General features: G+C 42.5%; 1 protein-coding gene across 2 annotated transcripts in view; it reads left to right on the top strand.

Annotated features, from left to right (window-relative positions):
• Nucleotides 1-27751, top strand: part of PRTFDC1 (phosphoribosyl transferase domain containing 1) — a 92834-nt gene that overhangs the window by 51005 nt on the left and 14078 nt on the right. For both annotated transcript variants that reach the window (XM_003130768.5, XM_013989731.2), the window contains exon 4: nt 22080-22145. In XM_003130768.5, coding sequence (XP_003130816.5) covers nt 22080-22145 — 66 coding nt within the window. The remainder of the gene's footprint in view (nt 1-22079; nt 22146-27751) is intronic.

Raw genomic sequence — 27751 nt, forward strand, 5'->3', positions numbered from 1 at the left:
CCTCCAGGGCTGACTGACTCACTCTATCAAAATGCTAATAGGGTTTCCTGCCATCTCAGGGTTTTGTCTGAGCATCACATTGCCTGATTTTGACCCCAAATACCAACAACCTCTTTCATTCTGAGAGGAGGGGAAAAGAAAATCTCTAGTAAGCATCCTAAGAGACAGTAGTGGGTAGCAGGAGCATTTTGGCTTTTATTTGTCTGGATTTGTTAAGTTGAGATATAGTGACTGAAGCAAGCTGGGAAAGCCCTTTAATTGGCAGGGAAATCTCATTCTCTCTTTGGACTCGAATTGCTCCTCATTTTTTCACGACACTCACGCCAGTTTGTCCTTCTGGTCTGGAGTTGCAATGACTTTGGATTTCACAGAGGCACGGTGCTCCTCATTGCAGACCGAGTGACACCCTGTCTGTCCTTCGTCGTGGTTCCAAGTTGGGTGTGTTTGCTCTCATCTTCCATTAGGAACAGACTAAAACTAGCATCACACTGTCAGAAGTTGAGCTTAGTAACCTCTGGGGGTTCCCAGAAGGGGCTCAGAGTGACGCCCAGGTCTTGTAATTAAAGGCTTCAGGAAGCATCCTTTAGAGCCACTGACTTCTGTGCCCTGTTGTTCAGCTGGAGCCCCTTCTCTGCATATTGTGGTGTGAGTGTTATGTGGCCAGGAGATTGTAGCTGATTGCTGATGCTTGAGATTGTAGCAGTGCAGAATAAGAAAGAGAGGGAGGCACTACTTTCATTTTATTTTTAGATTAAGTGTGTGCTGACCTAGCTTCCATTGGTCTAATTACCATATGTAAAAGATTTTAATAAAGTCTGTACTGTTATATCACTATTATCGATGTAGAGTGTTAAGTGATTACCTTAAGGCATGTTGATTTTTATTTTTAAGTCTATTATATATATTAAATACATATTTCTGTATTTAAATATATATGTATTTTTTAGTGAGCCTCAACTCTACCCCTCCTAGGTTTTCTTTCGTCTTTTCTATGGCCACACCTGCAGCATATGAAAGTTCCCGGGCTAGGGGTCAAATAAGAGCTGCAGCTGCCAGCCTATGCCGCAGCCACCGCAGCACTGGATCCAGGTCGCATCTGTGACCTCCACTGCAGCTTGCAGCAATGCCAGATCCTTAACCAACTAAGTTAGTCCGGGAATCTAACGCACATCCTCTTGGACATTGTATCAGGTTCTTAATCCGCTGAGCCACAATGGGAACTCACCCTCCTAGGTTTTAAGGCTTTCTTTCCCTTGTATCCTAGTACTATGCCTTTTCCCAAAGCTCACATCAGGTGTAGAAAACTGCTTTATATATTTGAATAAGAACGTTTAGAGATTTCCAGAAGAAAGGGAAACACCTACATGGATATAGAAACAGAACAGCTTATAGCATATATGTATCTAACTTAACCTTGGCACAGTCACAAGTTCTCTAGACTTCAGTTTTCACATTTATAACAAGAGAGCTTTATCAGTAGAAGAGATAACACAGGTAAGCCCCCTCTCTTTACTTCAGACCTCTCTGGGAGCCAGGCCCCAAGTCTTTCTTTCACAAACCACAAGCTTTTTCCCCTTCTCCTCCTGAATTTTAACCTAGTTCCCCTCTAGCTCTGCGAATAGGGCCAGACAGAAGGGTAATAACAACCACTGGTTCCTATCCTGGAGCCAGAATAGATTTAAGTTCAGAGGGTGGGTTAACTTACTCCAGGAGCTACACAGCCCAGGAATGGTTTGAACCTGGACTTGAACCCGTGTTATCTAGCTCCAAAGCCATGACCTTAACCACTGAGCATGCCCTTTTCCAGTAGCCTGGTGGTTTTTAAACCTTTCTTCAACACTGAAACTTTAAAGTGATAGCTCCCATAAAACCTCAAAAGTGGGGCTGCTCTGGTTAGGTGGGGACCTGGGTCTTGGCCACTTTGCCTACAAACCTAAGTTGACCCCATGCTGCTTTTGCAGAACCCTGAGCTGCAGGACATGGAAAAAGACACCATTGTATTCCCATGGCTACGCATGACCATCTCGAAGCACAACCCACCTTGCCTCCTCTCCAGGCTCTGGGTGAAGACCAAGCAATCAGGGTCCACAGAGGCAGAGGCCCAAGAGCATGACCCATAGCTTAATAAGCTGCAGTTCCAATAGCCAAAGGCCTAGCAGAGCTGCCCTGTTTTAAGTCTTCCTTTGAGGGCCACAGAAACGTTATCAGGAGACAAGCAGTGTCTGAGCTCCTCTCCCTTGACCCCATCGCATCCCTGGTGGACACAATAAAATAGGAACCTTCAGGCCTTCATTTTGGAGCCCTGCTGGCTCTGGCATGGCTAAGTTGTTTCGTATTTATTTGTATCATTTTCCTGAGGGTTACCATAATGGTCAAGTGTGAGAACTCAGCTATGGGTAAGCCTGGATTCCCCCACTTCTGGCCTTGCCAGAAGTGAGTGGGCTGGACCAGCTATTTAATTAAGATGCCATTTTCTCATCTAGAAAATGAGGTAAAACAAATAAAACGCAGCACCGCATCTGTCACAATAAAGGTTAGCCATCACTATTAATACTGTAATTTAACAAAACATTCTTCTGGGTATAAGAAAATAAGGAGTCATTGTCTTCAAAAACTTCATTAATATATGGTTATCTAATTATTAAGAGATGGGCCCATGAAAACTTCTCTTTTCTGGTTTGAATACTTTCCTTCTGAGTTGCATTTGAACTTTTTTTGGACGGGGGCACTGCATGCAGTGGCTTGATGTGGGATTTCAGTTCCCAGACCAGGGATTGAACCCAGGCCGCAGTGTTAAAATTGCTGAATCCTAACCACTAGACCACCAGGAAACCCCCTGAATTTTTTTTTTAATGATCGCCATAATAAGTCTAGTTAATATCCATCAACACACATAGTTACAGATTTTTTTTCTTCTTGTGGAAACTTTTAAAATCTACTCTCTTAGCATGATGTAATGTATAGCATGTTGACTATAGTTAATAATAATCCTGTATTATGTATTTGAAAGTTGCATTTGAACTTTAAGTGAGTTTTCTTTCATTATGTGATATAAAATATGCTACTCCCATTTCCTGTCAGTCAGAAGTGCCATTCCAAAGAGAGCTGTTGTATGATCAGAATCTGGGTAGATTTTATTATCTATTGATAAGCGGAATCCCAGGGTTTTAAGAGAATCTGGAAACTCCTTCTTATTCTTCTCAGCCAAAAAAAGCAAAAAAACAAAAAACAGAGTTATAAAAACTGAACATCCTATGTGGCAGGTTTGGGAATCATTAATGCATCCTTAATATCTAGCCATGTCTGCCAGTGGTAGCAAAATCTGCTTTTAGGTCTCTAATGCCCCAGAAATCACTAATGATTTAATAGAATCTGAAATGTCAGTTTTCTAGTGAAGAAGAATATTGCTTTAATTGCCACTTGCCTCCTGAAATACCATAGTCCCTCTCCACTGGGGACCGGTATATATATATGGTAACCCACAATTTGTTATTAGATTTCAACTGTTGAGTTAGATATGCCAGAAGGGCTTATGAGCACAGAACCACAGCTACACCACCTAATTGGCCCCAGCAGCATTTATCATTCTATAAATTGGAGGAGAAGAGAATTTATTTTGACTGTAGGGGTAAAAATCACAGTGCATAGCCAACCTGAGCAGATGAGAATCAGGGGTGAACATGCAGAAGAAAGAGATGGCAGTGAGTAAAGAGAAGGTGGCCAGAGGTTTTACATAAGAAGCGTGACTTAATCAGAACCCTGATGACTTGAATGGGATTTAAAAGAACATCTGAAAGGAGTTTGCCTTCTTGGTCTCTATGGTGGCAATGAGGTTAGAGCACTTGGAGCAAGTTCCTAGAACTTTTGGCGACAGTAGAGGGTAAATTATATAACCTTAATCAAATATGTTTATTGATTTTTTTTTCAAATGAGTTTTTTTTTTTTTTAACATTTTCAAACTGTGGACAGAGGTCAAGTCCTCTTTGAAAATGGCCAATCAACAACACTATTTTCAGGCCCATGTGGGCACAGCACACTGATCCCAGGAGCCTGTGTGTACATTCACTTATCCACTGGGCTATGTGAGCATTTCCGTGTTCTAGTGCATAGCAGCCTCCTCTGAGCCCACTGACTTGACACCTATTGATGGACATGGAGGCAGTTTTTAGTTTGGGGCTATGACAAATATAGCTTCTGTGAACATCCATTACAGGTCTTTTTATGGGCATGAGCTTTGTTTTCTCTTGGGTAAAATACCCAGGGGTGAATGCCTGGTATGGCAGATGCACATTTAACTTTCAGAAAAAGGGCTCACCTATTTTCCAAAGTGGCTGTAGCGTTTTATATCCCCATCAGCAGTGTGTGAGTGTTCCAGCCCCTCTGCATCCTCTGCAACATTTGGTTTTCTTTTTAATTTTAGCCGTTCAAAGGAATAGAGATGTCGCATTATACTTTAATTTTTATTTTTTAATGAATAATGATGTTATATGATTTTCTTTCTTTTATGTTTAACCAATTTGTTTCCTAATATGAGAAGTTGGTGTCTGAAGGCAGCATATATCCAGATATCTCTGTATTAACTTTGCAACTTTTCCATAAGTCTGAAATTATTCCAAGATTAAAAGTTTATTTAAAAAAAACTTAAAAACTAAAAGGAAAAAATCTTTTGTATTTACTCACATAGTTACCTTTTCCAGTGCTGTTCATTTCCTTCTTTCTTTCTTTCTCTCTCTCTGTCTCTCTCTCTGTCTCTCTCTCTGTCTGTCTCTCTCTCTCTCTCTTTCTTTCTTTCTTTCTTGTTTTTTAAGGGCTGAACCTGAGGCATATGGAAGTTCCTGGGCTAGGGATCAAATTGGAGCTGCAGCCATAGCCACAGCAATGGGGAATCTGAGCTGCATCTGCAGCCTACACCACAGCTCACGGCAATGCTGGCTTGGATCCCCAACTCAGTGATCAAGCCTAGGGATCGAACCCAAATCCTCCTGGATGTAGTTGGATTTGTTTCCACTGAGCCACAACTGGAGGTCCTGCAGTGCTGTTCATTTCTTTGAGCCAGTCCCACATTTCCTTCTCACATCATTTCTCTCCTGCCTGAAATTCTTCTTTTAACTTATTTTGTTCAGCTCTGATGGTGATGAATCATTTCAGCTTTTGATTGTCTGAAACTATCTTTATCTTACCCTTGGTTTTTTAATGATAATTTTTCAGGGTACAGATTTTGGGTGTATATTTTTTTCAGTACTTTAAATGTGTCGTTCCATTATTTCCCCACTTGATTTGTTTCTGATCAGAACTATATCATCATTATTATTTTTATGCTTTGGTTTAGTTTTCTCCGTGTTACTTGTGCTTGGATTTCATTGAGCTTCTTAGGTCTGTGGGTTGATGCTTTTCATCACACATGGAAGTTTTTCAGCCATTATTTCATCGAATTGTTTTCTTCTTCACTCCTCATTTTCAGGGACTCTAATTACATGTCTGTGAAGCCATACCTCAAAACTGCCCCACAGCTCATGGATGATTTTTTTTTTAATTCTTTTTTCCCTATTCCATTTTGGATACACTCTCAAGTATGCCAATCACTTCTGCAATATCCCATCTGTCATTAATTCTATTCGGTTTTATGACCTCTGTTGCTGCATGACAAATTACTACAAACTTAACACCTTAAAATAACATAACAAGCATCCCTGCTTTTATTGTGTTTCACTTTGTTTAGTTTCACAAATAGTACATTTTTTTACAAATTGAGGCTTGTGGCAACCCCATGTCAAGTGAGTCTTTTGGTATCATTTTTCCAACAGCGTTTGTTCACTTTGTGCCTCTGTATCACATTTTGATAGTTCTCACAGTGTATAATTGCACTTCTTATGGTGATCTGGGATCTGTGGTCTTTTTTTTTTTTTTTTGCTATTTCTTGGGCCGCTCCTGCGGCATATGGAGGTTCCCAGGCTAGGGGTTGAATCGGAGCTGCAGTCTCCGGCCTACGCCAGAGCCACAGCAACGCGCAATCCAAGCCGCGTCTGCAACCTACACCACAGCTCACGGCAACGCCGGATCGTCAACCCACTGAGCAAGGGCAGGGATCGAACCCGCAACCTCATGGTTCCTAGTCGGATTCGTTAACCACTGCACCACGACGGGAACTCCGGATCTGTGGTCTTTGATGGCACTATTGAAATTGCTCTGAGGTGTCATGATCCATGCCCATGTAAGATGGAAACTTAATTGTTGAAATGACACTGAAGGATTTAGAATATTACATAAAGATAGTTGATAAGCAGCAGCAGGGTTTGAGAGGATTGTCTCCAATGTTGAAAGAAGTTCTACTGTGGGTAAAATGCCATCAAACAGCATTAAATGCACCCAAAAAAATGGTTCCCAAAAGGAAGAGCCAATCCACACAGTAAACTTCATTGTTGTCTTTTTATTTATTTTTTTTTTTTGGCCACAGGTTCCTGGGCCAGGGATCAAACCCATGCCACAGCAGAGACCCGAGCCACTGCAGTGACAACACCGGATACTTAACCCACTAAGCCACAGGAGAACTCCTCACATTGTCTTAAGAAGCTGCCACAGCCACCCCAGCCTTCAGCAACCACCACCCTGATCAGTCAGCAGCTGTCAACACTGAAACAAGAAAAAAGACTACAACTTGAAGGCTCATATGATGGTTAACATTTTTTAGCAACAAAATACTTTTAAATTAAGGTATGCAGGTTTTGTAGACATAATGCTATTGCACATTTCATAAACTACAGTATAAGGTAAACATAACTTTTATATGCACTGGGACACCAAAACGTTTGTGTGACTTGCGGGAGAGTAAATCTGGTCTTTGTTATTCTGTCTTGGCAAGAAACAGAAGTCACAGAGATTTATCAGATGTATAATGAAAATTTTAAAACCACAACAATAATGAAAATAATTCCCTTACATTTTTTTAAATTAAAAAGCAAGGTGCCGTATTGGGAAATAGTTTCACAGACTCCATTACGTCAAAGGCGTCATGAGTTTTACAGCAAATGAATTTTGACATAGCAAATAAATACTTGAAATTTCTAAAACCCAAATGTCATTTTCTATGTAGTTTTGACTTTTGGCACTACCAGTCAATAAACACAAAGTTGGATCCCTTTATGAATACACCCACCGTACATTGAACTGGGGTTGAGTGTTTCCCACTGGCCAATCAAGAATGTATTCTTCAAGGAACCTTTATGGTGCAGCAGGTTAAGGCTCCAGCATTGTCACTGCAGTGGCTTGTATCACTTCTCTGGCCCTAGAATTTCCACCTGCCGCAGGCACGGCCCAAGAAAAAAAGAAAAAAAATGTATTTTCCAGTTATTTCTGAGGGTCCCCAAATGGGTCCTCATGTGTATCCACAAATCATTCTGTCAGCTGCAGTCACCACAGGGTATTGGCCACCTCCTTGGCCAGCCCGGCTCCGTCCCTGCCTGAGAAACCCCTTCTAACATCATTAGTGAAGGCTTCCCCACTTGGGCCCTATAGGAAGGGGTTCAGCCCTCTGGATCCCAGGGCGGGGCCAGGTTTTTCACAGAGACAAGGGCCCCGACAATTCTGAGCCTACCGTGCTTCAGACCTCTCACTGCTGCAAGAATCTTACAGCCTATAATGAAAGCAGTTCAGTCCTCTCCCATCAGGGCTCAAACTCAGTCCAAGGAGCCTGCCAGGGAACAGAGATCGCATCACCCTCCAGCCTCCCCTTCTCTCTTCCCCACCACCTCTGAATCAATCCAGCTTCTTCTCTGCCCCCCTTACAAAACAAAGGACTTGGTGCTCATTCGCCAATGGCAGCTCCTATTCGATGAGGCAAAAGGAAAGAAGAACAGGCATTAGCAAGATCTGGATGCCAAAACCAAGAACCCAGTGCCCTGTTCCATAGTTGCTGGAGCTCATTAGCCCAGGTCACGTGGCCATCGTGACATCCAGGGCACAGAGATTGTCGAGTCTGGAGCCTCAGCTGAATGTCTCACTGAGGAGAAGTTCTTGGATCATGCAGCCAAAGCTAAGAGCAGAAGCCTCCCTTCCAGGGTGATCTGGCATCCTTGTTGGCAGTCTGGAATAAGGTACCCTCCAGTAGCCTCTACAGCCCCCATCCTTAAAGAAGGCACAACCTCTCTTGCATCAGACACAGCTGTGGACCGCTTCCTTCTCCCACTCCTCTCCCAGGCTTCCGCCACCAGATTGGTACAGCAGAGTCTCATTTCCTTTGGTGTCCTGGACCTTTCTCTCCACTGTGATTATAAAAACATTTATTAGAGAATAATGTATTCCTCAGGCACATTAATGGAGTCCAGATTCTGTTTGTTTCGCACGGACAGACAGATGTGCAGTGTTTTGTGCTACTTCTAGATGAGCAATGCTGTTTACACAGAACTTTCCCGAGACCACCCAACTCAGTTCACATGTCATCTTCAGCTACTTCCAAGCCCTGCCTCCAGAGGAAAAGAAAAAATTTAATAACTCAGCGCCCCACCCAGTTTTGAAGACGTGACTTAACACGGAAGGAATTTGCAAGCCTGCACTGCCAATCAACATGCCTACATCAAATAAGCCATCTTTTCTTATTCTGAAAAAGAGACAGTGACTCTAAAAGCCTTCTACTCTCTGACCTTCTCACACATGACTCCTATCTCACCTAGAGACCTGGAACAGTTGGAGCAGAGACCACAAACCTAAAAAAAATAGTAACACTAGATGGCCCAACCCAGTCTTCCACTTTCTGTATGTTTCACATCAGCTGCCTTTCCCCTTTCGCTCTGGATTATGCCCAAAGACATTGGTGATGATTTTTTGCACAGAGAAAGTTGGTTTTTTTTTTTTTTTCATAACGTTTGCATATACTGGCAATGTTTTGCTCGTTATATGAACTCTGAGAAGCAAGTAAGGCAGTTGGTAGTATCTGTGTTTTGTAGATGAAGTAAATGAGAAGTGGGTTTGCCAATATGTCCCAGTAATCGGTGAAGGCAATCACTCTGGTTGATCATAATCATTTATTTTCTCTTGTATGATCACATTTAATTGGGAAACCATTGGCTTTTTTTTTTTTTTTTGCCTCACCCGCAGCATGTGGAAGTAACCCAGGTGAGGGATCAAACCCCTGCCACAGCAATGACCTGAGGTGCTGTAGGGACAACGCCAGAACCTTAATCCACTGCACCACAAGGGAACTCCAACCATTGGCCTCTTTACAATTTGGTTATTTGGAGTTCCCATCGTGACTCAGTGGTTAATGAACCTGACTGGCATCCATGAGGACAAAGGTTCAATCCCTGGCCTCGCTCAGTGGGTTAAGGATCCGGCATTGCCATGAGCTGTGGTGTAGATAGATGTGGCTCGGATCTGGCATTGCTGTCGCTGTGGTGTAGACCAGCAGCTATAGCTCCAATTGGACCCCTAGCCTGGGAGCCTCCATATGCCGCAGGTGCAGCCCTAAAAAAGGAGAGAGAGAAAAAAAATAAATTTTTAAAAAATAAAATAAAATTTGGTAATTTAAGAGTTCCTGACGTGACTCAGCAGAAACAAATCTGACTAGCATCCATGAGGATGCAGGTTCAATCCTGGCCTTACTCAGTAGGTTAAGGATCTGGCATTGCCATGAGCTGTTGTGTAGGTTGCAAATGCGGCTCAGGTCCTGTGTTGCTGTGATTGTGGTGTTGGCCAGCAACTACAGTTCCGATTCGACCCCCAGCCTGGGAACCTCCATATGCTGTGGGTACAGCCCTAAAAAAAACAAACAAACAAAAAAATTGGTTATTTTGAGTTACATAGGCATGCCATTACATTATAGATGTATATGAAATATGTTATGCTCCTTTATCATTTACCAAGATGTAAGGACACATTGATGCCTTTTATTTGTAAGCCCTATCTGAATTTTAGCCAGCAATTTGTATAAAAAAATGTGAACAAGGAAAGAGTATTCTGGGTCTCTTCCGTAAATACTGATAAATGTCACAAAAATGGGAATTACTCACACACCCAAAATAAAATGAAGTAGTGCTTGAAAGAGCAGAAAAAGGACTTCACTAAAGCTTAAGATGCCTGGTCCTAGGCCTGCCTCTGGCAATAAATCACTTCCTTTTTCACCTCCTTTCCTTATTCATATAATAAAAGAGGAAACCCCAACTCAATAGATATTTATCCAGGTTTACTATGGGTGAAACATTTTACATGTGAGATTAATTTAAACCTCACTACAATCCAAATGGGAAAGTGTTACTGTCTCATTTTATCGATGAAAGGACCAATATCAGGGAGTTTAAGGAACCTGTAAAGATGAAAGATATAGGAGTTCCCTTGTGGCTCAGCAGGTTAAGGATGTGGTGGTGTTGCTTCTGTGGCGAGCTTTCAATCTCTGGCCCGAGAACTTCCATATGCTGCAGGGGCAGCCAAAAAAAAAAAAAAAAGATGAAAACTATAAAATCCCTCCCCTCTCCTCCTCTCCTCAAGCAGCAGTGAACAGATGCATAGCCCATGAGCAGGAAGGCGCCAGGATAGCAAGGAAGAAGCACGCGCTACCTGAATTGGTGCTGAAGGCAAAGGAGGCACATCTGAAAGAGAAATCAATTCTGGCTGTTAGTGGGGGTGGGTGAGGGTCAGGTGATGATTTATCGTGAAAGCAGACTTTAATTTGTTTATCTAAGAGAGATTATGATTTTTGACAAGCAGAGATGTGACAGACATCCTGGGAGCAGCAGTAAGACAGTAATGATAGAACCACAGAGTTCGTGCCGGACCTCGCCAACAGCTTGACGTGGCTGGGACACAGACCCTCTGGACCCACCCCAGCCCCACGGGGGGTGCTCATTAGAAATGAGCTGTCAAGCCCCGCCCCAGACAGGATCACAGTTCACACAGGTGGTTCATGTGCACATGGGGGCAGAAGGAATGAAGGGGCAAGCCCCACAGCAAGGTAGCTTCTGATCAGACCCAGGAGAGAAGCTGTAGGACAAATGGGTTAGATGGAGGCCTGGGGATAGGACAAAAGGTTCTGCTTTTAATTCCACCACTTTCTGGCTATGGGACTTTGGACAAAGTTACTTAGCAAAGGTATTTAAACTTTATTAAGTTACCTCTTGTCCCATGAGATTTTTTTTTCATGGACTTAATTTTTTTAGAGCAGTTTTAGGTTCACAGCAACATCCAGGTGCAAGTCCAGAGAGTTCTGGTATAGCCGATGTCCCCACACACCCTCCTCCTCCCCCCACTATCAACATCCCCCACCAGAGTGGTACGTCTGCTACAGCTGGTGAAGCTCCTCTGATTTGGCACCATCCCACAAAGGCTGTAGCTCCCACTGGGTTCACTCTTGGTCTTGTTCATTCTATGGGTCTGGACAAAGGTATAATAATATGTATCCATTATTATGGTATCATAGAGTATTTTCATGACCCTAAAAATCACCTTTAAAATGTGCTCTGCCTCTTCCTCTCCCTCCCCTGAACTCCTGGCAACTATTAATCTTTACTCTCTCCATGGTTTTGCCATTTTCAGAAAGTTGGAATCATACAATATGTACCCTTGTCAGATTGGCTTCTTTCACTTAGTAATGTGCGTTTAAGCTTCTTTTCATGGCTTGACGGCTCATTTCTTTTTAGTGCTGAATAATATTTCATTGCACAGTTTATTTACCCACTTACGCACCGAGGGACCTCTTGGTTGCCTCCAGGATTTTGGCACTTGTGAACAAAACTGCTATAAATATTTGGGTGTGAGTTTTTGTGTGGACATAAGTGTTTGGCTTCGTGGATAAATACCAAGGGGTGCGAGTGCTGGATCGTACCTCTTAGGAATTTGGTAGGGTTCATGTAAGTCATGTGACTGGCCTAGCGCCTTGCACTTCATAAATACCCAGCACGTGGTTCTCAAAGTCTAATACGGATGGACCCCAGGGCAAGGGAACAAACAGATTCACATACCATATGCCTAAAGAGTTAAGGTTTTGAAACGTTACAGTTTTGTCCATGACCAGGCTCCTGTTTCTAGCCAGATTAGGGGAGCTGGAGGCTACAGGAGCCCTGCTCATCCCTGCACTCTGCAAGCCTGAGCAGAGCCATGTGCCTGCTGGGCAGGGCAGGACACCAACTGGGCCAGGACCAGCTCCCAGGTGGTGACTGAGCCTGCCTGAACCCTGCGTGGGACTGGCCGGGTTAAACTCCCCAGGGAGTTGGACAGCTAGAGTCTTCATGCCTCTCTTTTCTAACTCAGATGCCTCTGAGACCATCCCTCCTGAGCAGAGAGGCAGGAGGGAACACAGTTATCTGCGGGGTCCAGCCTCTAAGGCACTTGCTTTGGGTAATTTAGAGCAATCGGCTTGGAAATACACCAGCCCTTTTTGTCTGGGTTCCCAAGAAAGGCCACTAGTATCTTCCCCACACAAATGTGGCCCTGTGAGGGGCTGGGGGCAAAGCCCAGTTCGGCACACATATCCCTCTTGCATAATTTCTCTTAGCTCAAACTCTCTCAAAATCTTCCTCCAAAACTTCCTTTTTTTTTTTAAAGATTTTTAGGGTCACACCCGAGGCACATGGAAGTTCCCAGGCTAGGGGCAGAACTGAAAATGCAGCTGCCGGCCTACACCACAGCTCATGACAACGCCAGATCCCCAACTCACTGAGCGAGGCCAGGGATCAAACCTGCATCCTCACGGATACTAGTCGGATTTGTTTCTGCTGAGCCACAAGGATAACTCCCCAAAACTTCCTTTTAAGACCAAAACGAAAAAATCAGCTAAGTATTTGTGATGTGCAAGACCTCTCTTGCCTGGCTCTAAAGATAGCCTTGCCCACTGCCATGGCAAAATGAGACTTCATTTTGGAGGCATGGGCAATGTCAGAAATATTTTAAGGTGAGAAGTCACAGGAGGAAGCAGAACCTTTTGGACCCAGAGTACAGTTGAGTGGGAACAAAAGCAGACCCAGTCTGATGCCAAAAACCAGTGTGTGTTCTAGACGTTTCCCCAGCCCAGGATCTGCCACCAGTTCTCTCCCTTGGCCCTTCCTGTTCACCATCCCAACCCCTGGCAATCTTAAAATGGATTTGTGAGAGCTGGTTTAAGATTTCTCCACTCTTTCCATTTGGTTACTTTTTTAAAAACTAATAATTATAAATTTTCAATGGGTTATTTAGGGGGAAAAAATTGTGTGGAGAAAATAGTCTTTTAAGAAATAGTCACCACTAGGATGTGGTCATCCACATTTGAAAACACCTGATTTTACTGAAGTCCTTTGGGATCATTGAGATGGGTCAAGGGCTCAGCTTGTTCTTCCTTCTGATGCATAATTTAAAAACATAGGTGTTCCTGCTGTGGTGCAGTGGGTTAAGAATCCAAGTGCAGTGACTCAAGTGACTCTAGAGGTGCAGGTTCGATCCCCAGCCCTGCATAGTGGATTAAAGGACCCAATGTTGCTGCAACTCAGATTGAATTCCTGGCCTAGAAACTTCTATATGCCATGGATGCAGCCATTAAAAAAAAAAAAGAAAATAATAATAATTTAAACCAAAACAACAAATCCATACCGAGGTTCAAAACAAGAGGATATTCTGTTTCAAGGTTTCAGAGTCCATATAAAGTGAAGTCATTGAACCTGTTTTTAAACAGTTTCCTCTTTCCTGGGGTCTTTCATAACTACATTGACGTAAGGGTCCATTTTCTTCTTAACTCCTCCCTTTTTCCCTTTTCTTGATGACCCTTCATTATTCCTACCAGCCTATAGCTTCTTCTCATCATTATGGTCCCTTCTGACCCAAGATGACTTTATTAGTCATAAAGAAAAGAGCCTTGTTGTGTTGGGTGGGGGTTACTCTTAGCTAACTGGGTAGAGTAGAATACCAGTCACAATAGAGCAGTAAATCATTGTCATTAAACAGAAAGCCATTGGCCCTTGAGTAAAGTCTCATCGTGCTTGCAAAGTCACACGCCAGATTCAGGAAATGGGAAAGGTAGGTGTTCTTTCACATGAGCTACATTGTACACACTAACATATACATATTTGTTTCGTGGTTACAATGCTAGTTTTGGCTTTTAAATGATGTATCCTGTACTAATCATGAAATACTAATATATCTTAATAATTTATATTTTCATACTTTTTGTGTACTGAATTCACATGGGTTTTGACATTTAGGTTTTGAAAAGTATTGAGAAGGCTCTTTGGGAACTGAGATGATAAAATGATAATAATAAGAATAAAGAAACATAGTTTGGGTGGGAATTACTCAGACATCATGGAGGAAGGTCTGTATTTTTTCATTCCTCCCATCTTGCAAGTTACTCAAGTCAGCATTATTTGTGCCCCTTGCAACTGTAGGTCAACACACACTGGATGCCACAATGTGCCAGCCACTAGGGGTGCAATTAGGATGGAAATAAAGCTGTTTGTGTTGAAGTTTTCATGCCATTGGCAATTGCTACATTCACAAAAAATTTCCAGCTGGATGTGGTCTGTTGACACACAGATATGCATAGAGTGTTATCAGACACAGTCTAAGTCCAAGGAACTCCAGGAAAGCTTTCTAGAAGAAATGATGCCTAAAATGAGTCTTGAAGAAAGAGGAAGTATTACTCCTGTGAAGAAAGATGGAGAACAACCATGAGCCAAGACATGGAGGATGAAGCAGGGTGTTGTGCGCCAAGAACTCCAGGGTCTCCTGCAGCGCAGTGATGAGTGGTATGTCATGCGTAATTTGTCACAGATAGTATTTATCCAAATGTGCAAATATTGACTTTTCCTGTAAATTAGCATGAAATTTAAGTCAAGGTTCTTTTGTCGACAAAGAGTATAAATCGGTTTTAAATGACCTGAAGATGGTGGAATTGGGGTAGTTCATGATCCCCAAGAAAATGCAGCTAAGCCATGGAAACCTACCAGGAACCCAGCCGTCTACTCTCAAGTTCTACCACAGATCTGCCACAATCTTGTAAAGCAATTTCAAGGTTAAATCTTTGCTTTACTGACTACTAAATAGTGCCAACTAAGGACAAAGGTGGGTCTGAGCATGATCTCCAGGCGCCTTCTGTCCATTGAGGAGAAAGATGAAAAGAGCAGAGTGGAATAATGTTGATTATACCCACAAAATGGTCCACTTTAAATATTCAGACACTATATTGTGGGAACTTGGGGGGTCACCGAGAAACCCCAAAGGAGCACAACTGAGCTTGTTTTTCACCAAGACTTTAGCCATGATACAAGGCAGCAATGGAAGGACATGAGTCCTCCTTAACCACACGCCTCATGGGGGGCTGTCAGCCTCAGAAATCCTAACCTGAGAGCGCAAGGGACTCATATCAAGCATGTACTTAGTGAACTGAACAAGGAATCATCACGAAGTCAATGTTAGGAAACTCAGGTAGATGTGCAAGTTTCTTGTTTGTTTGTTTGTTTTCTTTTTAGGGCTGCACCTGCGGCATATGGAGGTTCCCAGGCTAGGGGTCTAATCTGAGCTACAGCTGCCAACCTACACCACAGCCACAGCAATGTGGGATCCAAGCCGCATCTGTGACCTACACCATAGCTCACTGAGTGAGGCCAGGGATGGAACCCGCAAACACCTGGTTCCTAGTGGGATTCATTTCCACTGCGCCGTGACAGGAACTCCTAGATGTGCAAGTTTCTTAGTAGATGAGAAGACAAGGCTTACTTTAGGAACTGCTTCTTACATGCCAGATGCTTTTCTAAGTGCTATGTTCATATTAATCCACTTAGCCTACCCAGTCATCCTAGGAGGTAGGAACTATTCACATACTCTTTTTATGAACAGGGAAACTGGAGCACTGAGACGTCAAGTAGCCTCCTTAACGTCATAATGACAAACACAAGGTGGGGATGAGACTGGAACACAGGCAGTCTGGTCCCAGAGAGGAATTGGAGTCAGCAGCTACCTGCTCACCAGTCTCTACACTATCCTTTCTTACAACAACTCACACAGGTTGTAAGAAGGAGGGAGTTTCTCAACAAAAAATGATCTTAGAAACATGAACCAAAAAGGAGGCAAGTCCATTCCAAAGGAAGAAAATATTGACATGAGTGTTTTCAAACTTTTTGGCCCCTACCAACTTACTTTGAATCCAATTAATGTAACAGAGGTTAAGTGGAGTTGCTCTGGGTGAAGCCCGTGACAGGCACAAAAGCCACCAGCTCCGACTGCCCTATGACCTTCACTTTGACCCCAGGCAGCTTAATGGACTCAGGCAGCCAGTGAAGAGTCATGTCCTACATCAACCACTGGTTGAAAAGGCACCCTGGAACTGACTCACCTGTCCTTGTTAGCTGACCTTGGCATCAAATATTGAAGTTTAATTTTTTTTTTCCAACAGTTTGCCACGTTTTAATTAGAAGCTCTCTAGTTTGATCATCAAAACTTCTTATAGTGAACCATTTGGGTTTGGAGTTTGCCTTTCTATCCATTTGGTATAGTATCGATGACATTACTGAGTGCAGGAGAATAGCTGAGAGGAAGGATTAGGCTGAAAGGGGAGAGAAAAAAGCAAAGTTGAGGCATCCGCGGAGGCTGAGAATGTTGAGGAGGCCTTTGCTGAGAAGCCAAGTCACTCTGATTTTGGAAATGAATGGCTGAAAGAATGGTTGTTTTATTTGCTTTCCTTACTTTCCCCCTTCCAGTTCTCAAGAGGGCAGGGATTCAGGGTATTTATTTTTCCTTGGTTATGTTTTTTTCTGAACATTATCTAAACAGATTCTGTTGCAGGAGCCTGCCACCACACCTGCTGGGCTCTTTTTTGTACCTGGAGATCAGGTCACCGAAGCTAGTAATTTTCAATATATATCTTTCTGAGGATGCCTGGACTAAATGTCAGAGATTTCCTTTGCTATTTAAATAAATCCAAATAAAGCTGAGGAGAAAAATCTTAAAATAAATAAATAAATAAATGCACACAACCGCTACCTGTATTTCTCCTAGCCATTTCACCTTACGTATTTTATTTCATTAGTACAACCAGGATCCAGTTCTTCTCCATATTACTCCCGAAGATGTGCTATTACTTCTACTTCTAGGAATGTTGTAGGGGGTTGGAGACAGTTAACACAAGAATAGTATCAAGCCAGGCAATTCTAGAATTGAACTGGATTCCTTACTTGCTAGTAGTACCTCTTGGGGCAAGTTACTCAAATCCTTAGTGCCTCTGGTACCTCTTTTGTAAATTGAGGAATTAAGCAATACCTATTCTGAGCATTACTGAACCTTAGCAAAATAGATAAATTCATTCATAGACAAAGAACCACCCAACCCGTTATATGAGGTTGTATTTTTTAAAAAATCCACAAATGAAGAGTGCAATTTGAGGAAGAGGTTTTTCTAGTTTCTAGATGTTTCTAAAATTTCCATTCCCATTGGTTTGCAGTGGCTATTTGGGAGCCAATCAGAACACCCTTCAGGACTTTGAGAGAAAATACTGCACCAATTAGAGGTTAAGATCCTAATTTGTGCATATTATGAAGCCTTTGAAAAGCTTGGATTTTTTTTTTTTTTCCGGCTTGTTCAATGCTGTCCTTATTTCGGGGGATTATTCATCATATTATTCTGCCTAAATCTGTATAATTGTTGTTATCACCCTGAGGCTAAAGGATAGTGAAAAGTGTAAAAGTCACCCTTGGCAGGTTATAATTTACCCTTTTCTTTGCCAGATCCTCTCCCCCGCAGATGTTGACTGCACCCAGTGAGCCACAGTTGGCAGTCTGTCTTGGTGAATAGGGAGAGAGAAACAAAAAGTGCTTTGGGAAAGACCATGATATTACTTGGAGAGTTCTTGGAACTGGGGTAACCAGGGCAAAATAAATGGCCTCCAGGAATTTAGGTTGATTTGGCCTGAGATTTGGGGGATTTTTTTTTTTTTTTTTTTTTTTTTTTAATTTCAGGGAAGGTCACTTTTACTGGCAAATCTTGACAAAAATCTGAGTTCTGCAGACCATTAGGGGCCTGTAAATATAGATGAGGGAAAATTGCATCTTTATTTTCGCAGCTAAGCATTTTCTTCAAGTATACCTGTAGGCAGCTAATCACAGTGGTCTTTGCAGTACCCGTGAATTTCAACAGTGTTTTTGTATCACTTTGAAGATATTGCAGATATGGTGAAATAAAGTTTACAAAATTATTCTGAGTCCTTGAAACTGACATTTGTCATTCCACTTATTGCTCCTTTTTTGATGTGGCTAATGAAACACATTATACATACTTAATAAATAACACTTTTACAACTGTAAAAAAAATCCACAAATGTACCAAAAGAAAGGAAAATTATAAATTCGTGTTACTTAAGAAAACCAGATGAACAATCCCAAATAAAATATTATGAAATCAAAACCAATGATGTAAAAAAAGAATACATCAACCCTAGGAATATAAGCATGTTTTTGAACCACTTGAAAAATGCCATGGTTAGACATAGTGAATTGAATGCATCAATTAACTCCATTCTTTCCTGAAACCCCAGTGAAAAACAACAGTATAATATACTGTCAAAAACAAGAGGAGAGGGGGAAAACCCTCAGTGGGCAAGAGATCTCAGTGTTTTTTAGGCGGCAAAACTGCTTAAGGAAGGGCATTGACTCAGCAAAATAGAGAAGGTGAAAATATAAATGTCTGTGGAGGGAAGTTTCAACGAGAGGAGAGGAGTCTTCATACCACAGGATTCCTGAAGGGCTCAGAAGTTAGTCACCAGGTTCTTAGAAGGCAGAGTAAGGGAGGAATGGGCTGGACCCAACAGGGCGATGGGAAGCATGTGGATAGAGAAGTTGTACCTCTAAGTGCCCTTCTCCAGCCCAGCAAGAGAAAACACATATTTTCTGGAGTCATTAAACCAGGGGCGCTCCAGACTTCCGTGTGTCAGGGAAGACTGTGGAAGGAGGGAGAAAGGGAGGGAGGGAAAGGAAAGGAAAAAGAAAAGAGAAGGAGGAAGGGAAGGAAAGGAAAGGAGGGAAGGGAAATTAATCATAGCTGACATCTACTGAGTGCTTACCACATGTCAGGCTCTGTTCTAAATGTTCTGTGTTCATTCATGCGATCTTCATAACAACCCACCAGATAGGAGAATAAATGACAAAAGTAGTCAAGACAATTTTTTTATCAGAAAAAGGTGGGACTTGCTCTCCCAGATATTGAAGCATACCAAAAAGCTGTAATAATGTAATGGTATGGTTGGGATGCCAAAATAGACACTTTAGGTTAATTAAACAGAAGTATATAGAAATTATCTCTCATGTATGAGAATGAAGGCTGTGATAAACATGACATTTCAAACCAGTAGAGAAAAAATAAACAATTCAATAAATGGTATTAGGACAACTGACTATGTATACACTTGGAAGATATAAGTTCCAGATGAATTAAGAGCAAAACTAATATTAAAAACATGTTATAAGCTTGGACTAGGTAATACCTTCTGAAATAAGACTTGGTTGAAAATACACTGAATGTAGAACTCAGAGCATAGTGTTCAATTTTCTGATGTAGTATTTTTTTATTTTTGATCAATAGAATGGAGATGATAATAGTAGAATTATGGTGAAATTGACTTTCATCTGGCAGAGTACAACTCTCACTTGTTACATTAAACTTTGTAGTTTAGTCATTGCATCCAATTCTGCATACCTTGGTTCTCTGGAGGCACTGAAAATTTTTTTTTCCTGCTGCTATTACCGTATTTCAGTCTGATACGCAGAAATTCTCCCTGTATTAACTCCTCTATCACAGCACCTCTACAAGTGACAAGAAAATTTTCTCCTTTGGCATTTTTGACAAGTTCTTAACCTACGGACATGACTGCCTGTGAATATATTATATGTGCCTGTACAAAAACAGCAGAAGATCAGTGAATTCTGGATAGTCTTTGATTTTTCACCCTTTTGAGATCAGTTTCCATAGAAGAAAACTATTAGTTTTATCTAATTTATGGGCCACTTTCAAGCAATGTCTCCACTCCTTTGCAGTAAGGAATGAATGCTTTCAAAGTGGAAGTAAAGACATTTCAAGGTTGGAGTTCCCATCGTGGCGCAATGGTTAACGAACCTGACTAGGAACCATGAGGTTGCAGGTTCAATCCCTGGCCTCGCTCAGTGGGTTAAGGATCCCACCTTGCTGTGGCTGTGGTGTAGGCTGGCAGCTACAGCTCTGATTAGACCCTGGCCTGGGAACCTCCATATGCCGTGGGAGCGGCCCTAGAAAAGGCAAAAAGACAAAAAAAAAAAAACCACAAAACAAAAAACATTTCAAGGTCTTTGGGGTTTTTTTTCCTCTTGAGGAGTAAGATTTAAAAAAAAAAAAAAAAAAAAGCTGCTTCATTGGTAAAACTATTATATTGATTGTTTGGCTTTTTTTTCCCCTTCCCAGATGACTAATGCTATGACCAAGTAACTGGAGGTCTAGATAGACTCTTAGTTGCAAGTGACAGAATCCAATTCAAACCAACCCAAGAAAACTCTTCCTGCAAGGGAACGAATTGGCTTAAATAGCTGGAAAGTTCAAGGCTGGTTATAGCTTCAAGCATAGCTACTTACAAAGGTAACACCTCCCCCACCCCCCAACGGATCCATATGAAGCAAACTCCCCCTGGAAAGTGGCAAGGGCTTCTTTCCAGAATAAGAGAGAAAAGCACTGAACTGGCTGAAGCAACAGCTGTCCACAGCAGTGAGTGAAGGTGTTTCCTGGTTCAGCATATAGCACATTTGGTCCCTCTTTTGGTATCTTCTCACTTAGGTTATTGTTTAGGTGAAGGGACTGCAACATCACGGCAGTCTTGCTTGGTCATGAAACCAATTACCTGTAAGGATATCTGCTTCAGTTCTTTTAAATACATCTCTGCAGTGAGGCCAGAAAACAAATGGCCTGCTCTCCATTTCCTGTTCTGCCCCCATGGGATATTCACTAAGGAACAGTCCATATTTTGTTGTGTGTGTGTGTGTGTGTGTGTGTGGTTTAATTAGGACAGGATGATGTCCCATGTATAAACGGTTTGAAAAAGAATGCTAAGAACCCTTGATAGAATTTGAGTGAAAAATCATCTTTTTTTTTTTTTTTTTCCCTAAGGGCTGCACCCACAACATATGGAAGTTCCCAGGCTAGGGGTCGAATCAGAGCTGCAGCTGCCAGCCTACACCACAGCCACAGCAACACCAGGTCTGAGCCACATCTGTGACCTGTGCCACAGCTTTGGGCAATGCTGATCCTTAACCCACTGAGTGAGGCCGGGGATAGAACCTACATCCTCACGTATGCTAGGTCAGGTTCTTAGCACGCTGAGCCACATCAGGAACTCCTCTTCTTTTTTTTTTAAATTGAAGTATAGTTGATTTATAGCACTGTTAGTTTCTGATGTATGACAAAGTAATTCAGTTATATATACATACATATATTCTTTTACAGATTCTTTTCCATTATAGGTTATTACAAGGTATGGTGAAAAGTCTCCTAAACATGGTTCTGGGTCTCTTAGTCCTGGAAGTGTAGGAAGTTCCTGTGGCTCCCTCACCTGTGTCTGAAGGTCTGAGTGTGATAGTTCTCCATCTGTGGGCTGTTCGAATTGCCCTCGCCACCCATGAGGGATTGGATCAGTTCTGGTTGGGAGCAGAGGCAGTCTCTCACCTCTCTGGGAACCACAGTCTAATTGTTCCCCACTGTAGGGCCGTAAATGGGGCTCATTGGCACAACTGTCAAATGTGAGGCCCCTCCCAGGGCTCCTGTAGCCCCTTCCACCCTAGGGAAGTCCAGGAACCTGACTGTCTTCTCCGGTTCCATCTGCCTCAGAATAGGTTCAGGCACCTTCCATAGGTTTTTTTTGTTCCAAAATTAGGTTTGCTTGTCCTCTCTCCACTCCTTTCATCCCCTCTGCACGAAGGCTCACCCGCCAGCCATTAGCATGCTTTGTGTCAAGCACAGCGGCAGGAGAGTGGCTCTTGGTAACCATAGGCAACCATGAATCTGTAGCAGCTATTTGTGCTATATTTGTAAGGCGCAATCTAGCCACTGGCTGGGCAGATGGGGAAATGTGCTTTAAAGGTTTTCTTGTACAGTAAAAACATCGCCTCCCCTTTTTCTTTTAGAACGACCAGTCCATGGACGAGATGCAGATAATTGGAGGCGAAGATCTTTCAACACTGGCTGGAAAGGTTTGTCGATGTAACTCTGCCCAGTAGGTGCCCAGGCACGGATGTGGTAGGGAAATCAGTGACCTTGACTTCAGGTCAGCCCCGAGGTCCAGGCAGACACTCTCTGGCTTTGCTAATTCATGCAAATGGATGTGTGAATTCTTTGAAGGATTTCTCCTTTTGGAAAACACTCCTTTTATAACGCTTCCAGGACCTGATGCGAACCAAATCTTTCCTCTCCAAGCTTCCTTCCAGTCTTCTTCAGGCAACCTCAAGTTACAAAACTCCAGCATTCCTTCTTCTCCTTCTCTCTCTTTTTTTCCCTCTCTCTCTTCTCTTTCCTTTTCGCGTTTTCAGCTACCTCCTGAAAGAGAAGCTTTTGCCATTACTTGTCTGCTTTTCTTCTCTCACCTATGCCTCAGCACCTCAGCACTTCAGACATTTTTTCTAATATCATTTTTTAAATTAAAGGATAGTTGATTTACATACAGTGTTGTGCCAATTTTCTGCTGGCCAGTAAGACACTTAAACAGGATTGTTGAAATGTTTAAAATTTGGGCAGGGAAGTGAAAAAGGATTGCTGGAAACTTTTTTTCATTTTCAGCATTTGGCCTTTTCTCCCCCCATTAAGAAGAATGTAGCCCATGAGATTCTGAGACAGACACATTAACTCAGAGTCCCAGACCTGCCAGTGCTTGATACTTAAGTGAAAAACTGTTTGGATTTTGACATAAATCCATGCGTTGTCTCATCAAGCAGAAGGTCTTTGTGGAAATGTGACCTGAAATGCAGGTTTGGCTGTGAACAAAAGCAGAATTTGTTTTAGTTCAGCTCTGCTGACGTATCTTGTCTTCATGATCCCTGAACAGCTTCAGCTTTCTAAGGAAAACGGATCAGTCTATTACACACGCTTAATCTCGCAAATTTGCGGTTGTTATTGTTGTGTAATGCCCACATGGGGAAAGGAAGAGCAGCCACATTTAATAAAAATATGTAGAATAACATTAGGAACGCTGCAGAGCCGCAACGACTAACTCCAAAGCAGCTCATTTCCCTCTGCTCTGAAGAGAGCATAGCATCCAAGTGTTAAATTGCTATCTAGCAGGAAATCGTGTCCCCCGGAAATTGGAATTAACTTGTTGATGTTCATGTATGTATCGCTAGGCCACCTTTGGATGTTACCGCATCAGGGCATAAAATAACATCCTCAAAAGAAAGAACACTCAAAGCAATTTCCAGAAATTCATAACTTTTAGCAAGCCTGGAATGATCTTTCACTGATAAGTCATTTTAGTACTTTGTTGTAGGACATTGCCTTGTAAGTTTATTACACAAGAGAACTATTGTACCTTGTGTATTTGCCATGGAATCTCTCAAAGTGGCAATTTAAGAATCCCAAAGGAAAACACCAAAAAAATTTGCATAGGAAAAAATGTGGTGTTTCTCTCCTGCCTTTTAGAATCATCTTCTATTTTGTTTTAAAGTGATTTTCCGGAGTTCCCGTCGTGGCGCAGTGGTTAACAAATCCGACTAGGAACCACGAGGTTGCGGGTTCGGTCCCTGCCCTTGCTCAGTAGGTTAAGGATCTGGCGCTGCCGTGAGCTGTGGTGTAGGTTGCAGACGCGGCTCGGATCCTGCGTTGCTGTGGCTCTGGCGTAGGCCAGTGGCTACAGCTCCGATTGGACCCCTAGCCTGGGAACCTCCATATGCCGCGGGAGCGGCCCAAAGAAATAGCAAAACAAAAAACAAAAAAAAAAAGTGATTTTCCCTCTTAGGTGAGCACTGGTTATTCCTTTCCTTTAAGAGATAGAGAGGATAGGTGTTCCCTTGTGGCTCAGCAGGTTAAGAATCTGGCATGTCACTGCTGTGGCTCCAGTTATAGCTCTGGTACAGATTTGATCCCTGGCCTGGGAACCTCTGAATGAATGTGGGCTCAGCCAAAAAAAAAATCGAGAAAGAGAGGATAATGGTTATAATAAAAAGAGAGAGGAGATCTGAGGAAAGGGTTGTTTTCTTTTCTTTTCTTTTCTTTTTTTTTTTTTTTTTTTTTTTTTTTTTTTTTTTTTTGTCTTTTTGCCATTTCTTGGGCCGCTCCCGCAGCATATGGAGTTTCCCAGGCTAGGGGTCAAATCGGAGCTGTAGCCTCTGGCCTACACCAGAGCCACAGCAACGCAAGATCCAAGCCATGTCTGTGACCCACACCACAGCTCATGGCAATGCCAGATTCTTAACCCACTGAGCAAGGCCAGGGATTGAACCCACAACCTCATGGTTCCTACTTGGATTCATTAACCACTGCGCCACGACAGGAACTCTGAGAGGGTTGTTTCTTATTGGGAGTGGAGTGAGCAGAAGGGGTGACAAGGATATGTCTCAGTCTTCTCTCCTACAATTGCTACAAAGACATCTGTACACACACACCATGAGAAAGTGGAGATCATGGGAATTCAGGCAGGAGAGGTGGACAACCAGCCAGCGGTAAATCCGAGGAGGAATCCACTTCAATTTTTTGCTAGGACAACAAATGATTCTTCCAGGTTACCAGGGTGGTACCTTTCCACACCCTCTGTGTGTGCATACATGCATTTCTGTGTACATTCAAACTCGTGCCAGGTAGAACCCCCTTCGGCTTCTTGGGTAACAGTGATTCAATAGTGAGTCAACAGTGATTGGCCAGTTTCTCAACCGTCTTGACAATTTAAGACTCTGCAGTTCAGGGTGCCTAGGCTCCCATCAGAAGACAATGCTTAATAAGCCAGGGTAGAGCACACTCTGAGCTCCCAAATACATCTTGAATCTGCCCATGTCTCTCCATCTCCGTGGTCACCATCCAGGTCTAGGCCTTGCTACTCAAAGTGTGGTATAGGCAGGCATCAGATAAACTTTCTAAGTAAGAGCCAGATGGTAAATATTTGGGGGTCTTGTGGCCCATACAGCCTTCTGCAGCAGCTCCCTAGCTCTACCTTCATAGCATGGAAGCAGCAAGCTGCCAGAGATAGATGGAAACAAATGGGCATGGCTGTGTTTCAATAAAACTTTATTGACAAAAACAGACAGCAGGCCAGATTTGACCTTTGGTCTAGGAACCAACAAAGTCAGCACCATCCAGAGGCTTATTAGAAATGCAGACCTGAAGCCACCAGGAGAAGATGGCCACCCCAGCAGTGCCCAGGCTCTCCTGCAAGTGAGAGAACAGGGGTGCAATGCTTCAGTACATCTGTGGTCAGGCCATTTGCCAAGCTTGTGAGGCCACCTGTTCAGCTGTATGGTATTAAAGGTTGCTATGCCACTGCTCTTTATTATGCTGCATCTGAACAGAATAAACCGGAGCAAGTAGAAAAGGAATTGTTGAGGGAACCCCAAATCTTGAAGGAACCCCAAATGGCTTCTTGTGTTATGAATCCTTGGTAAAGCATTCCATCAAAGTGAAAGGCTTAAGCAGCATAACTGCAGGATCTTGAAGGAACCCCAAATGGCTTCTTGTGTTATGAATCCTTGGTAAAGCATTCCATCAAAGTGAAAGGCTTAAGCAGCATAACTGCAGAAGAGAGGTTTTCTCCCCTCACATCCAACACAACCAATTTGCTTGCTGAAAACGGTCACATGAGCAACACCCCTGGAGTCATGCCTGCCTTTCCTACCGTAAGTGTCCACCGTGGAGAAGTACCTTGCACAGTTACCACTGCATCTCCTTTAGATGAAGCCACTCTTACCAAATTAAAAATGGTCCTGAAGAGCTTCCTAAGTAAAGACCAAGGCTTGAAATTGAAGTTAAGATTGATCCATCAGTCATGGGTGGGATGATGGTCCCTACTGGAGAGAAATACGTGGGTATGTCTGTAAAACACAAGATTTGGAAGCTGAGCAAGGCAATGCAGAAAATTTTATAAATGTGTTGATTCTCTGTCCATGAAAATTATTTAACTTGGAGCAATAAGAATGCTTCCTGAACAGAAGAAAAAAAAAGAAGGAGGAAAGAAGATGAAAAAGAAATGCAGTATCTCAGGAGTTTTCTGGTGGCCTAGTGGTTAAGGATCTGGCACTGTCACTGCAGTGTGGGGGTTCGATAACTGGTCTAGGAGTTTCTGTATACCGAGGGTGCAGCAAAAAAAAAAACAAAAAAAATGAGGTAGGGAATTCCTGTCATGGCTCAGTGGTAGCAAACCTAGCTAGTATCCATGAGGATACGGACATGGCCTCGCTCAGTGGGCTGAAGATGTGGCATTGCCATGAGCTGTGATGTAGTTTGCAGATGCACCTCAGATCTCAGGTTGCTGGTACTGTGACGTAGGCCAGCAGCTACAGCTCTGATTCAACGCCTATCCTGGGAACTTCCATATGCCATGGGTGTGGCCCTAAAGAGACAAAAAAGGAGGTATCTCAGACCCCATCCCAGATCTACTGAATTAAATCTTCGTTATAACAAGATTCCCCAGACGCTTCCTATGCACATTAAAATTGGAGAAGACTGGTCTCGAGTGAAACCACTCTCCGTCTTCTGGGCTGCTGGGATAGCCTAACTAGTCTCCTTGAACTTCTGCCCTCCCTTAACTTTTGCCACCCTCCAAAGCATTCTCCAAGAAGGAGTCAAAGGGATCTTAAAATATAAATGGGCTCACATAACTTGCCTTCCGAAAACCTTTCAGAAGCCTGTCAATTATGGTTGTCAGACTTAGTAGAAGAAAAAAAAATTTTTTTTAAAGAGAGGGAGTAAAAATGAGTACAGGAACAATAACAGATTTAGGAAATTAGGAGGAAACAGAGATTTTTGGTAAATGGAGGTGGGATGGAAAGGACTGATGAGGTCATTTGGGACCTGTTGGGTTTGAAGTGCCAATGATTCATGAAGGAAGGAGAATTAGAAGGATTTTTTAAGATCAAATTTGTCTATAAAAGAACTTTTAAAAACATGGAGAAATCACCTATATAATTTTCCATTATAAGCCCCATAACTACTAGGTAACTTCTTAAGTTCCCTAAAGATGTGCAAGCTAAAATATTCAGGAAAGGGAGACACTACACAGCCCCCGTGCTCCTTTCCGTGTCTTGGCTTCTTTTATTAACTTTTCTTTCTTTCCTTCCCTTCCTCTTTCTCTTTCTTTCTTCCCTTCTTTCTTCCCTTCTTTCCTTCCTTCTTTCTTTCTTTCTTCCTTTCTTTTTCTTCCTTTCTTTCTTTCTTTCTTTCTTTCTTTCTTTCTTTCTTTCTTTCTTTCTTTCTTTCTTTCCTTCTTTTCTTTTTCTTTCCTTTCTTCCTCCCTGCCTTCCTTCATTCTTTCCTTCTTTCTTTTTATTTAAACCAAAAAGAAGCTCCCAAGAAAGGCTGGCTGAGTCATGGTTCTAAATAGGTCACGGCTGTTGAATAAAGGGAGCTCTCAAGGATTCAGTTAAGTGGCCCCTTCAGTTCGCAGTGTTAGTTAAAGGCGTTTCATTCGCTGTGTTTGAGCTGTCTGCACAACGCTCGCTGGCTGATTTTTTTTCAAAGTTGATTTAATCCTGGCCCTTCATAAAATGTGTGCATCCATTAAAGCAAGAAGATTTTATTCATGTTCAAGAGAAATCTCTGAAAAGGTGGCAAAAACTACAGGCATGGAAACAGTTCCAAATCAGGCAATGGAAAAACACAGATG

The sequence above is a fragment of the Sus scrofa genome, chromosome 10, assembly GCF_000003025.6.
Source record: "Sus scrofa isolate TJ Tabasco breed Duroc chromosome 10, Sscrofa11.1, whole genome shotgun sequence".
NCBI classification, from domain to species: domain Eukaryota; kingdom Metazoa; phylum Chordata; class Mammalia; order Artiodactyla; family Suidae; genus Sus; species Sus scrofa.